The sequence below is a fragment of the Papio anubis genome, chromosome 7 (genome assembly GCF_008728515.1).
Source record: "Papio anubis isolate 15944 chromosome 7, Panubis1.0, whole genome shotgun sequence".
NCBI lineage: Eukaryota > Metazoa > Chordata > Mammalia > Primates > Cercopithecidae > Papio > Papio anubis.
In genome coordinates, this window is record NC_044982.1 from 75,869,765 (window position 1) to 75,884,559 (window position 14,795).

At 37.3% G+C, this 14,795-nt stretch overlaps 1 protein-coding gene across 7 annotated transcripts in view; it reads right to left on the bottom strand.

The window, feature by feature from the left end:
- The window catches only part of SCFD1 (sec1 family domain containing 1), a 104,622-nt gene that overhangs the window by 58,487 nt on the left and 31,340 nt on the right, over positions 1-14,795 (bottom strand). For all 7 annotated transcript variants that reach the window (XR_002523287.2, XM_003901676.5, XM_003901677.5 and 4 more), the window contains one exon: positions 13,826-13,925. Coding sequence is in view for 6 of the 7 variants with exons in the window: in XM_003901676.5 (XP_003901725.2) it covers positions 13,826-13,925 (100 nt within the window). In the remaining variant the exon portion in view is untranslated. The remainder of the gene's footprint in view (positions 1-13,825; positions 13,926-14,795) is intronic.

A 14,795-nucleotide genomic window follows, 5' to 3' on the forward strand; every position in this document is an offset into this window, starting at 1 on the left:
CTTTAGATAAAACAAGGTTATCAATACTGACTCTAGGTCCTTAACATAAACCTTGTAACTTTCTCAAATAAATGTTTTATAACAGTTTATTTCCTTGCCATTTTTCTTTTTGACATAAAAAACAGGATTTGAAAAATTACAGATGTCCAATTGTCATGGTGGAGTAACATGTCTATTTTCTTTTTTTTTTTTTTTTTTGAGATGGAGTCTCACTCTGTCGCCAGACTGGAGAGTAGTGGTGTGATCTCGGCTCACTGCAACCTCCGCCTCCTGGTTCAAGCGAGTCTCCTGCCTCAGCCTCTCGAGTAGTTGGGACCACAGGCACATGCCACCACGCCCAGCTACTTTTTGTATTTTTAGTAGAGACAGGGTTTCACCATGTTGGCCAGGATGGTCTCGATCTCTTGACCTTGGGATCCGCCCGCCTTGGCCTCCCAAAGTGCTGGGCTTACAGGCGTGAGCCACCGTGTCTTGCCTAACATGTCTATTTTCTATCTAGTAAGTTACAGAAGCAATGAGGCAGCCTTCTTTTACTTGTATGTGGAGTCCATCAAAGAGAAAAATCACAAAAAGCATAGCTATCCTTTTTTTCTTAATTATACTTTAAGTTCTAGGGTACATGTGCACAGTGTGCAGGTTTGTGACATATGTATACATGGGCCATGTTGGTTTGCTGCACCCATTAACTCATCATTTACATTAGGTATTTCTCCTAAAGCTATCCCTCCACCGAGCCCCCCATCCCCCGACAGGCCCCAGTGTGTGATGTTCCCCACCCTGTGTCCAAGTGTTCTCATTGTTCAATTCCCAGCTATGATTGAGAACATGCGGTGTTTGGTTTTCTGTCCTTGTGATAGTTTGCTCAGAATGATGGTTTCCAGTTTCATCCATGTCACTACAAAGGACATGAACTCATCCTTTTTTATGGCTGCACAGTATTCCATGCTGTATATGTGCCACATTTTCTTAATCCAGTCTATCATTGATGGACATCTGGATTGGTTCCAAGTCTTTGCTATTGTGAATAGTGTCGCAATAAACATACGTGTGCATGTGTCTTTATCACAGCATGATTTATAATCCTTTGGGTACATACCCAGTAATGGGATCGCTGGGTCAAATGGTATTTCTAGTTCTAGATCCTTGAGGGATCGCCACACTGTCTTCCACAATGGTTGAACTAGTTTACAGTCCCACCAACAGTGTAAAAGTGTTCCTGTTTCTCCACATCCTCTCCAGCATTTGTTGTTTCCTGACTTTTTAATGATCACCATTCTAACTGGTGTGAGATGGTATCTCATTGTAGTTTTGATTTGCATTTCTCTGATAACCAGTGAGTGCATTTCCTCAACAGACACAGAAAAGACCTTCGACAAAATTCAACGGCCCTTCATGCTAAAACCTCTCAACAGTTTATTGAACTATTGAAGAATGTATATTCTGTTGCTTTGCGGTGGAGAGTTCTGTAGATGTCTATTAGGTCCACTTAGTGCAGAGCTGAGTTCAATTCCTGGATATCCTTGTTAACTTTCTGTCTTGTTGATCTGTCTAATGTTGACAGTGGGGTGTTAAAGTCTCCCATTATTATTGTATGGGAGTCTAAGTCTCTTTGTAAGTCTCTAAGGAGTTGCTTTATTTATCTGGGTGCCCCTGTACTGGGTCATATATATTCAGGATAGCTCTTCTTGATGAATTGATTCCTTTACCATTATGTAATGGCCTTGTCTCTTTTGATCTTTGTTGGTTTAAAGTCTGTTTTATCAGATACTAGGATTGCAACCCCTGCTTTTTTTTTTTCTGCTTTCCATTTGCTTGGTAGATCTTCCTCCATCCCTTTATTTTGAGCCTATGTGTGTCTCTGCACATGAGATGGGTCTCCTGAATACAGCACACTGATGGGTCTTGACTCTTTATCCAGTTTGCCAGTCTGTGTATTTTAATCGGGGCATTTAGCCCATTTACATTTTAAGGTTAATATTGTTATGTGTGAATTTGATCCTGTCATTACGATTTTAGCTGGCTATTTTGCCCGTTAGTTGATGCAGTTTCTTCCTAGCATCAATGGTCTTTACAATTTGGCATGCTTTTGCAGTGGCTGTTACCAGTGGTTCCTTTCCATGTTTAGTGCTTCCTTCAGGAGCTCTTGTAAGGCAGGTCTGGTAATGACAAAATCTCTCAGCATTTGCTTGTCTGTAAAGGATTTTATTTCTCCTTCACTTACAAAGCTTAGCTTGGCTGGATATGAAATACTGAGTTGAAAATTCTTTTAAGAACGCTGAATATTGGCCCCCACTCTCTTCTGGCTTGTAGAGTTTCTGCTGAGAGATCCGCTGTTAGTCTGATGGGCTTCCCTTTGTGGGTAACCTGACCTTTCTCTCTGGCTGCCCTTAAGATTTTTTCCTTCATTTCAACCTTGGTGAATCTGACAATTATGTGTCTTGGGGTTGCTCTTCTCGAGGAGTATCTTTGTGGTGTTCTCTGTATTTCCTGAATTTGAATGTTGGCCTGCCTTGCTAGGTTAGGGAAGTTCTCCTGGATAATATCCTGAAGAGTGTTTTCCAACTTGGTTCCATTCTCCCCATCACTTTCAGGTACACCAATCAAACATAGATTTGGTCTTTTCACATCGTCCCATATTTCTTGGAGGCTTTCTTTGTTTCTTTTTACTTTTTTCTCTAAACTTCTCTTCTCGCTTCATTTCATTCATTTGATCTTTAATCACTGATACTCTTTCTTCCACTTGATCGAAATGGCTACTGAAGGTTGTGCATGCGTCACGTAGTTCTCGTGCCATGGTTTTCAGCTCCATCAGGTCATTTAAGGTCTTCTCTACACTGTTTATTCTAGTTAGCCATTCGTCTCATCTTTTTTCGAGGCTTTTAGCTTCCTTGCAGTGGGTTCAAACATCCTCCTTTAGCTCGGAGAAGCTTCTTATTACCGACTTTCTGAAGCCTACTTCTGTCAACTCGTCAAAGTCATTGTCTGTCCAGCTTTGTTCCGTTGCTGGCAGGAGCTGCAATCCTTTGGAGGAGAAAGAGTGCTCTGGTTCTTAGAATTTTCAGCTTTTCTGCTCTGTTTTCTCCCCAACTTTGTGGTTTTATCTACCTTCAGTCTTTGATGATGGTGACCTATAGATGTAGTTTTGGTGTGGATGTCCTTTTTGTTGATGTTGATGTTATTCCTTTCTGTTTGTTAGTTTTCCTTCTAACAGGTCCCTCAGGTCTAATAGGTCTGTTGGAGTTTGCTGGAGGTCCACTCCAGACCCTGTTTGCCTGGGTATCACCAGCAGAGGCAAAAGAACAGCAAATATTGCAGAACAACAAATATTGCTGCCTAATCATTCCTCTGGAAGCTTTGTCTCAGAGGGGCACCTGCGTGTATGACGTGTCAGTTAGCCCCTACTGGGAGTTGTCTCCAAGTTAGGGGTCAGGGACCCACTTGAGGAGGCAGTCTGTCCGTTCTCAGAGCTCAAACACCATGCTAGGAGAACCACTGCTCTCTTCAGAGCTGTCAGACAGGGACGTTTAAGTCTGCAGAAGTTTCTGCTGCCTTTTGTTCAGAAGCATAGCTATCTTTCATTTGCGAGGCACTATTCTTAGCACCTTATATTAAGTCATTTGATCCTTACAATAACCTGTAGAAGCAGTAATAAAATTCCCATTCAAGAAGAAAAAATTGAGGTATAAAAAAGTTAATTGTCCAAAGTTATACATAAATATGTGGCAGAACCAAGATTAAAACTAAGCAGTCTGACTTCAGAGGCAGTGCTTTTAAGCAATATGTTTTAATTGTATCACAGTGAGAAGAGAGTGAGTGGAACTAGATTCTATCACTTGAAATTCCCTGTAGTGCAGAACATGGGTAGCCTCAGGTGATAAATAGGCAATTTAAAGACTAGAGAGTTAGTTACAATAAATGGTTGGATGACAAAAGTATAGTATGTTATATTTCACTCTATTACTGTTTTTCCTACAGACCCCTCATATTATAATAGGACAAGAAAGTGACTTTACTTCATCCTCTCAGTTTCCCATCCTCGTATCTAAACTTCACTTTGCACAAAAATCATCCATATAGGAAGAAAGTAAAAATAGCACAACTGTGGAAAACTATTTTAAACAATAACAGCTACATCTGGGAAGAAGCCTAGATTTAAAAAACTCTAACAAAATAAGATATTGAAGAGAAACATCTTTAAACACTTAAGTTTTATTAACTAGAATTTCTAGTGAAGTACTATTTCCATGGTGATGACACAGCTCATTCAAAATAAAAGTTAACTTGCTAGTGAAATTCCTGCTTTAAAAGTAGGAAAGCATGTTATTACTGAAGTATTGACGGAATACTTAAAACACAAAATAATAAAGGAATAAAAGATGTTAAGAATTCTGAGAAATAATTTAATAGCAAGGATATTTCCATTGTTTGCGTAATAGCAAGGCAAATAAAGGTAATTTCAATCTTTGAAGTTAGGAAATTAAAACACTCTGTGCTGTACTCAATCATGTTAAAGCAACTGAACATTTATACACAAATAAAAGACAACAGAATTAGTTTTAACATGGTAAAGTCTAATCTGTTTCCATTGACAGTCACATTTTGCTAACTTAGAAGATAGGACAAAGGTGCCCCAAATCACTACATATAAATAAATCCCATCAGGAAATGCTAAAAACATTGAGAAGCCTTCGGCAGTCTTGTTTTCCTTTCCCAAGTTAAGAGCACATCAGTAGAGCAGAGAGAGTTAATGTTAACAAAATAATCTCTGGATAATATAGGCAATACCTATTTATGCCGACTTGTAGCTCACAGGCAAAGCAAAATAAAAATATCTTTTATTTTGGCAAGAATTTAACCAACAATCAAATTAACCAACAAGAGAAATAAAATACAAGGGAGAATCTATTTAAAACTGGGAACACATATAAATACTTCCTGATAACGATGGAATTGAACAGAACTAAGGGATGTGAGGAAGAGGAAAGGAAACTACCCACTGGTTCCACCAACATCTTCCACGGCTTTGGCTACTATCCTTTCTCCACATTAAAGCAATGTCCCATCAGTCATTTGAAGATGAGCACCTATATTGTCTCATCCTTGCACACAATCTTAGGGAGGATTCTCATCTCCAAAAAGAAGTATTTTCTTTGGAGAAAATCTTCATCTTAGGAGTTAAATAGTTTGGGGAATAGGGTTGACACCAATGAGAGAAGAAATGATAAAGAAAATGTTTAATGCACACAAATACATTTGTGTGTATTTTCTCTAGAGCAGGCAAATATTCCTCCTGTAAATCACAATTATTTCTTTCATACTTAAGATTTTAATTGTAAAACAAAAGCTATGAGTTTCATCACCTTTTGCCAAAGGCAGGTAAAAGACAAAATATGATAATATATTAAATAGAAGACAGAATTCTAAGACAGGAATAAGGATCATTGTCTTCATAAGATAGATCAACAGACTAATATATCAGGGTTTCAATATCTATAATAGTTTCAATTGGATTTAGGGAAAATTAAAGCATTATGAGAAAAATTTATTTTTCAAAGCTCATTCCTAAAACTAATTTCCGTAAGAGAAAATGTTAAAGACTAGGTACCTAAGCAAAAGGGAATTTAAAACTTATTTTTACTTTTCCTAAATGCTTCAAAACCAGTTTCTGTTCAACATTTGATACAGTGGTGATAATGCCTCTAATGACAATTTTACAGAAGCTCCTAGAGACTGTAATTCTATTTCTTACAGAGAAATCAATTATACACAACAATTAACAATTTTCTACCCTCAAAGAGCATGGATAACTATGGAACTCAATGAGAAGAGATCAGAAGCTTTACTCTAGAGAACAAGTTACACATCAGATGCTATTTGACATCCATCCCTCTACAACAGATACATATATATGAAGATGGGCTTGTAGCTAAAATGATGTAAATGTGTATTTATAATGGCACAGCTCTCCTGAGTGGCTGAAGAAACAAAATTCCCAGTCATGGTGATGATATGTGGTTTTAATCCATCTAACAATTTAAATCCAAATATTTTCTGCTTTACAGTCATCTGGTTTCTTTGGTTCACATAAATCAGTCTCTCAAATGAAACATAAGTAGAGCAAGGATTAAAACATGTTTGTTAGGAAGAAACAGGAAGACTCAGCCTTCCACTGATGCTTTCAAATTGTGTGCAAAGTCAACAGTCACTAATATAATTTTACAATTTCACAATACTACAACTTGTTATTTAAAAAAAAGGGTTCTTTAACCTCAGAGAATTTCACCATGGAAAATGTCTGGAAGCAAAAGTATCCCAGTAGAAATAAACAGCCCTAATAGCCCAGACTGTGGTACCCACTGTTTGTCACTCAAAGCAACCAAAGGCTTTTTGAGAAATGGATGCATCCAGGTCTGAGGCAGAAAATGAACATGATTAGCTTAGGATATTTTTCACACCAGGAAGCAAAGAAACTATCAAAGACTGATGGGGTTATGTCAAGAAGGTATCAAGACCAACATGACAGGCCAAAAATGAGATAATTCAAGCATCAAAATAAATGACTGTAACAGTGTAAAAACATCTCAAATATAAAAATCTGTTAGTTCATAAAATGATACTAAAACAAATGACTTCATTGATTGCCTCTGCAAATTACTAGGGTACTCACTAATTCTGAAAATTGACAAATGAAGACAATCAAGCATTTATCCTAAGTAGGTGATAAAAAAAAAAAAACTTCTTTATATAAGCATGTTGGCTAAAAAGATGGAGGAGGAATAACAGTATCAGAAAATCACCATTTGCCATCAGTAATTAAAACAAAGAGGGAATAATTATCAGTGACATTTAAACCTTTAGGTAAAAGATTTATGGAGAATCCTTAATGGATGGATCATGCTGACAATACCTGATCCTACTGATCAATCTGTTCACTAACATTAGGACAAACAGACATTATATACCACCTGATGTAATAAAACAGAAACTAAAGAATAAAACAGAAACTAAAGAACACTGCTAGTAAAGTGGCCTTGACAAAGAATTGAATGAGATCTAATCAATTTCCACAATCAATTAGTTTAAAGGAAGTATTGGGAATACAAAAGGATATAATCAGCCAAATGCCACAATGTAGAAAATTCTATAGAAAAAGGACCTAATTCTTTCGATCAAAAAATGGCAATTAAAAAGAAGTGAGGAGGGAGGAACTGAGAGATTTAAGAGATATATCAACTAATGCCATGTATAGATGTATTTCTGGATCCTTATTTGAACAAGCCAATTGTAAAGAAGCATCTTTGAAACAATGAATACAGAGCAGGTATTTTACCAGGAAACTATCATTAATTTTGTCGGGTAAGATTATAACTTTAAAAAATAGATACATGCTGAAGTATTCATCCTTAGATCATATAATACCAGGGAAGCTGAACAATGTAAATATGAGTTCATTACAGTATTCTCTGTATTTGTGTTATTTGAAATATTCCCTAGTAAAAGTTTTAAAAATTTCATTCATAACAGTACCAAAAAAATGAAGTACAACCCACAAATGTTTTGCTCATCCATACTGGATAAGGAACAATAAATACTATGACCAAGAAAAAAAAATCTTTATTATTTTATGCCACTGAGGTTAGAGGGTTAGACTAAGTAGCACAACCTAACCTATCTTAATTCAGAGGCCAAGGTATTCTTTACAGCATCAGCAATATATTTGGGAAGCTTGTTCATTTTTATTAAAGCAGAGCTGTTTACAACCCTAGGACTCATAAGCTGGAACCCTTCCACCCACCAGATACACTGCTGGCAATATGCAAACATTTCTACCAGTCTTCATGTGATAATTTCAGCTCATAAGCAATTCATTCAATCTCTAAAAGTAGTAAAGAATTTGGGCCTTATGATTTAGAATTGCACTGTCCAATATAGTTGCCAGTAGTCACAGGTGGCTACTGAGTACCTTCAATGTGGTTAGTCTGAATTGAGATGTGATGTAAATGTAAAATATATAATTTATAAGACTTAAATATAAAAAGAAAAAACATCTAATATCTTAAATTGATTATATAATTATTAATTGATTATATGATCCTATATTATGCTGAAATGCAAATATTTTGAATATATTTGATTATATAAAATATAGTATTAAATCTTTGTAAAATGTTCCATCATAAATATACACAAATGTTACGCAACTAGAATATAAGGCAAAAAAATAAAAACTATAGCAGCTAAAGTTAGATCAGCAAATAGTACATACTTTTTCTCCCTTAGATTAAATAAAAATTCAGTCCAAGTTCAGACACAGCAACAAATATGGAGATATACTGAAACAGTGCTATTTTTAAAAAGTGAATGAAATCAGGGATATCTTCTGGGCTTTTACATAGCCTACAGACCTTCAGTAGATACTTCCTATCAAGTACAGTAAAATATGTATTTGCTTGGATTAAATGAGTAAAAGTTTACATTACACTTTTGACTTTTAGGCAAATGCTTGAAATTAGGCTACATAGTGCTGATCAAGAGGTTTTGTGTTAATAAAGATTAGAGGATCAATAGAATGTTAACCCTGGACTCAAAGCATCAATCTTGAACTATATCTAAGCATCTGTTACACCGCAATTATACATGTTTAAGGAAATAGGTGTTCCTGAAATGCTTCTCTTATAACCTTAGCTAGGTGCATTAGCTCATGCCTGTAATCCCAGCACTTTGGAAGGCTGAGGCGTGTGGATCACCTGAGGTTAGGAGTTCTAGAGCAGCCTGGTTAACATGGCGAAACCCCATCTCTGTTAAACATACAAAAACTAGCCGGGCACGGTTGCACACGCCTGTAGTCCCAGCTACTCAGGAGGCTGAGGCAGGAGAATCACTTGAACCTGGGAGGCAAAGGTTGCAGTGAGCTGAGATCGTACCACTGCACTCTAGCTAGGGTGACAGGGTGAGACTTCATCTCAAAAAAATAAATAAATAAAATAAAAAATAAAATGCTTTTCTTACAATCTTTTAAAAAAATATGTATTTGTTTGGAAACCACTTCTTTTTTTTTAATTCTTGACCGGAAAAAAAGGTAAACTTTAATTAAAGTCCCTATGTATATTAGTATAACTTCCGATTTAATGTTTCAAATAATAAGAGTCAGTGGCAGAGGGTAAAAGGTTCAAAAAGAGAATCTAAGATTTGAAAAAACAAAGGCCAAGTAAAACACAGAGATAAAATAATGTCCATCCCTTTGACTGAAGTCAACAGTTCTCCAGCTGAACAATCAAATTCACCCCTCCTGCAACCAAGATATAATAAAAAAGAATCAGGGCTTCTAATTACTAATTTTGCTTCTTATATCCCAATAAAAAGAGATGGGTACTGCAAAGTTTTTTTTTGTTGTTGTTGTTTTGTTTTGTTTTTTTTTTTTTTTTTACCAGAAGAGTGCACTTCCCGTTTAAAATGAGAAAACTTATCTTTCTGACACAGAGGGAAGCTGTGTGAATTTTCATAGTTGTTTCTAAGGTCTAACATATAAACAATTATCAATGGTGCAGATTTTCAGGCAAAGACATTTAATACAAAAAGTAAACTGCAATTGTAAGTTAACATTTACTATCTAGTTACTCCATCTTGTGGAGGCAAAGGGTATAATTATTAAGTGTTTTAAAAGCTCTGAGGACCTTCAAAAGTAGCAGGTTTAACAATCAACAAAAATGTGTGTGATTATAATTTATGACATCTCAGTTATAGTTCGTTCACATCCAGAAACTACATTAGGATTAATGAACAGAATTAAGTCACGTTAAGTTGTACAGTTAATTATAACCAACCTCTTCAAAGATTCCCAACTTTTTATGTGAAGATTAAACAAAAACAACTCTACCATCTACTTTCACCACCTTTCATTTTTAAAAGGATATTTTTCACTTCAAATAGTAGGAAATAAAAATTAGTATAAAGGCCAGTATAAAAACACATTTCATAGTCTTTTTTATTCTCATCTCATTCTGAAATAGTGAAAACCTCATCAAGGACCAGTATTATCCTTGTTTGGTTTTAGGGAGTCTCTGCCCTAAGTTTTATTTTCCAATTTCCTCTTCTGACAATGGAGACTGAGTCTACTCTTTTCATGTTGCAATTATTTGTACATGTGTCTTATCTCCTGTACTCAAAGCACCCTGTATGTTAAATTCCTCCATCCAGGGGAGTGAAGAGGGAGCCCTGGGACTCTTAAAATTCAGGAATTGAAAAGGATCCCTAGACAACTCAGTGTTTTTAGGTTGCCTTAACACCACCACTGGCAGGTGTGATGAGGTACCCGGAATCTGTATGCTATGCTCTTATTAAGACGCTTGCCCCTTGCTCCCATCCAACAGTAAGGGCCCCACCAACCAAATATGATTCGAGACTACCAATACTATCCTATTAATGCCCATTAATCCCTGTACAACTCTTTAACTCCCAACCCCACTGAGACCCCATCTCCTATTCTTACCCTACTCTTGAAATACTGTCATCACTTCTGGAACCCACACTCAGTCATCAGCAAAATCTCCTATTCTGAACATCCTCTCTAAACTTTCCCTATTCTTTCTTGCTCTAATTGAACTCCAACTGGCTAACCCCTGCAGCCTTCTCAAATGGGAACATGATTTTTTAGTTTGTTTGTTTAACCTCTCACAGCTCATACCACTGGATCTGAGACTGGAATTAGGTGTCTTCCTTGCTACTCCCGGACTCTTTACTTGCCCTCTTTCCTAAAACTACTCTAGCCCTGAAACTCATATCATCAGCTTACTGTAACCATGGCTCTCAATTGGGCAATTTTGCCTCTTTCTGCCACCTGGGGTATAATTGGCGATGTGTGAAGACGTTTTGGTTGTCACAACTGAGGAAGTTCCACCGGAACCTAGAGAGTCAAGGCCAGGAATGATGCTAAGCATCCTACTATGCACAGGACAGCTCCCCCTGCCCCCCAACAAAGAATGATCAGGTTCACAATGTCAATAATGCCAAGGTTGAGAAATCCTGGCCTACCCTGCTCACCAATGCCACCTGCAGGACACTCTTATCTCCTGCATCATTAACTTTGCTCTTTGGATCATTCCCATTAGTATACAAACATATTGTAATTTCCCTCATTTAAAAATATTTTCCGTCTGGGCGCAGTGGCTCACGCTTGTAATCTCAGCATTTTGGGAGGCTGAGGACCAGACTTTTTTCCTGAACTCCAGACTCATGTAACTACCTACTCAACATTTACATTTTGATATCTTAATGGGCATCTCACTCTTTTTCGAGACAGGGTCTTTACTCTGTCACCCAGGCGGGAGCACAGTGGTGTGATCACAGTTCACTGTAGTAGCCTCAACCTGCTGGGGATCAACTGATCCTCCCACCTCAGTCTCTTGAGTAGGTGTGACACTACAACTCACTAATTTTTATTTTTTGTAAAGATGGTGCTTCCTTATGTTGCCAGGCTGGTCTTGAACTCCTGGGCCCAAGTGATCCTCCTGCCTTGGCCTCCCAAAGTGCTGAGAGTACGGGTATGAGCCACCATGCCTGGCTGGCATCTCACATTTAACATATCCAAAACTAAACATCTGATCTTCCCTGGGGAAACTGCCTTTTTCATCCCACTAAACAATGTCTTGCCATTTGCAAAGGCTAAAACCTTGGAGTCATCTTTGAGATCTCTCTCTCTCTACATCTACCTCCCACATCTAACTCATCAGCAAATCCTATACTTTACAGTCAGTATCAAAATCACAGCACTTACCATTTCTGTTATGGTATAAGCCACTATCATCTCAGCTAAGATAACTGCAACAGCCTCCTAACTGATCTCCTTGCTCTTCCTGTGCCCCCAAGGAGTTCATTTTCAATATAACAGCTAGAGTGACAGTCTTAAAATGTATACCAGAATCCTATGTGGTTCCCCATTTCCATCAAATTAAAATCAATGTCCTTTCAATGGCCTTTACAATAATGATACAATTACATACTATAATCCCTAGAGTTCTGTATTATATTGCTTCCTGGGTCCTATTCAACCTTTTCTCCTTCTCTTCTCCCCCTGCCTCACTTCATTGTAGCCATCTGGCTGCCTTGCCACTTTCCAAACATATCAGGCATCCTTCTGCTTATGTTCTTTTCCCACATAGCTATATAATTCACTACCTTACCTCCTTTAGATCTTTACTCAAATGTCACTTTATCAGTGAGGTTTTCCCTGTTTTAAAATTTCACTCCTGTTCACCATTATCTACTTTACTGTCCTTCAGGGTATATTCCACCTTCTGAAATGCTGCAAGTTTATTTTATTTATTGCCTGTTTCCCCTACTAGAATGTAAGCTCTAGAAAGACAGGAAAGCTATTGTTTTTGTTACTACTGAAGCCGGGGTTTAGAAAGTGTGTTAAAGAGTAGGCACTCAAATATTGGTAGAATTGAATTCCTCCTCTCCCACCTCTTACTTGACCTCCTAAAGCCAGCTTCCATGTTCTACTACTTAGGGTTTAATCCAAGAGTCCCTTAGATTCTTCCTGCCCTCTGTACTGAACTAAAGCTGACTGCTATTTCTTTGACACTCATCCTAGAGTCATGGCATAGGAGAACTGCCAATTTCCATCAGTAATCCTAAATCTGATTTATTTAAATAAACACTTTTGAGCCAATATCCAGGTTTTAAAGAAATAAACCAAATCATCTACTGTATGTCTTTCATTTCCTTTTTCTTTTTTAAGACTAGGTCTTGCTCTGTCACCCAGGCAGGAGTGCAGTGGCACAATCTTGGCTCACTGCAACCTCCACCTCGGTTCAAGCAATTCTCAAGCCTCAGCCACCCAAATAGTTGGGATTACACGCATGTGCCACCACGCTTGGCTAATTTTTGTATTTTCAATAGAGACAGGGTTTCGCCACGCTGGCCAGGCTGGTCTTTAGCTCCTGGTCTCATGTGATCCACCTGCCTTGGCCTCCCAAAGTGCTGGGATTATAGGCATGAGCCACTACACTCAGTATTTCATTTCCTGTTTATCTGACATTTTGGGCAATCTTTACAATCATGATATGATTATATAGTATAATCCCTAGAGTCCTGAGCTAGGAGTTAGTAAACTACAGTATTAGTTTTAACAAAGCCAATGATTTGGGTTCAAATTCTTTAATGTCTATCTATCAAATAGAGACTATTCTGGCCCTATTACATAGTGTCTCATAGAGAAATCATTCGTGTAGCTATTTTCTTTCCATTGCCTTTGAAGATTGAAGCTGTGTTTTATGCACCTGTGTATGTCACATGCTAAACATAACATTTACCAGCTAAATTTACATATGCATAAATACAAATTTTTGCTATAAACATAAAATCAGATACGTGGGATTACTTCAGAAAACATATGGTATAACATAAAAAATACTATTTGTTTTTTTTAACATAAAATGAGGTTTAACTGATTGCCACAGAAAAGGGAGAAATTGTAGCTTTTCTCTTAAGGGAGAACACATTTATTTACTTATTCAGTTTGAAAATTAAAAATAAAACATGATAGTCCATTTTCTTCAATTGTTTTCTTTTCCTTCTTTTCCAGGGCCAACAAAACCACTACTTTACCCTATAAAGATCATAAATTTGAAACTTTAAACTTCAATGGTTCACTATTTTCCAGCATCCACGCCCAGTAATACCAAATCCCATCACTTGTTTTGTTCATAGGTCTCAGTTCCATCCTTCTCATTTTTGTTTCTGTAGCCATGATGTTAATTTTAAATTAAGGGGAATACTGCATGTTACTACATTTCAGTAATAAGTGCTGTATTTAGTCTCTTACCAGTACATCATGCACCAATGCTTGATATGTCCAAGTATGATGTAAAGGAGTTGCCAAATCTATGTTTCTGTCAACAAGGACTAATAAGGGCCTTTGGAAGCTGTAAATATATATTAAAAAAAACAATTACATAACTGTTGATACCAGTGTATACATTTAAAATATTCTACTACTTTCCAGCATATGCCATTTTGATATGAATAATAGTATGCTAATATTGACAATTCATAATACTTTGTTTTTTAGTATATGTGCTGATGAAGCAAGCACCACAATACTTTGCTTTTTGTTGAGACAGGGTCTTGCTCTGTCACCTAGGCTGGAGTGCAGTGGCGCAATCATAGCTAACTGCAGCCTTGAACTCCTGGGCTCAAGCAATCCTCCTGCCTCGGCTTCTGGAGTAGCTGGGACTACAGGCGTGCACCACCACACACCTGGCTATTTTTAAACATTTTTATAGAGATGGGGGAGGCTGGCTTTTAAAAAACAAATTTAACATTGTCACACAATTACAGTGATGCTTTGGACTACTTAGAGCTTGTGTATGATGCCAGATTACAAATTTTACTTAGGAAACTTTATTTTTTTTTTTGAGACTCTGTCACCCAGGTTGAACTGTAGTGGCACAATCACAGGTCACTGCAGCCTTGACCTCCCAGGCTCAAGTAATCCTCCCACCTGAGCCTCCCAATTAGTTGAGACTCCAGGTGTACACCACCACTCTTGGCTAATTAAAAAATTTTTTTTTTAGAGATGGGGGCATCTAACCGCATTGACCAGGTTGGTCTTGAACTCCTAGGCTCAAGTGATCCTCCCACCTTGGCCTCCCAAAGTACTAGGATTACAGGCGTGAGTTATCATGCCCTGCCAGGAAACTTTAAGGAAAAAACTCTATGTAAATATTTCTATAGAATAAATTGTGCAGTTAGCAAAACAATAAGCTGCTTCTATTTAGATGTTTTTGACATTT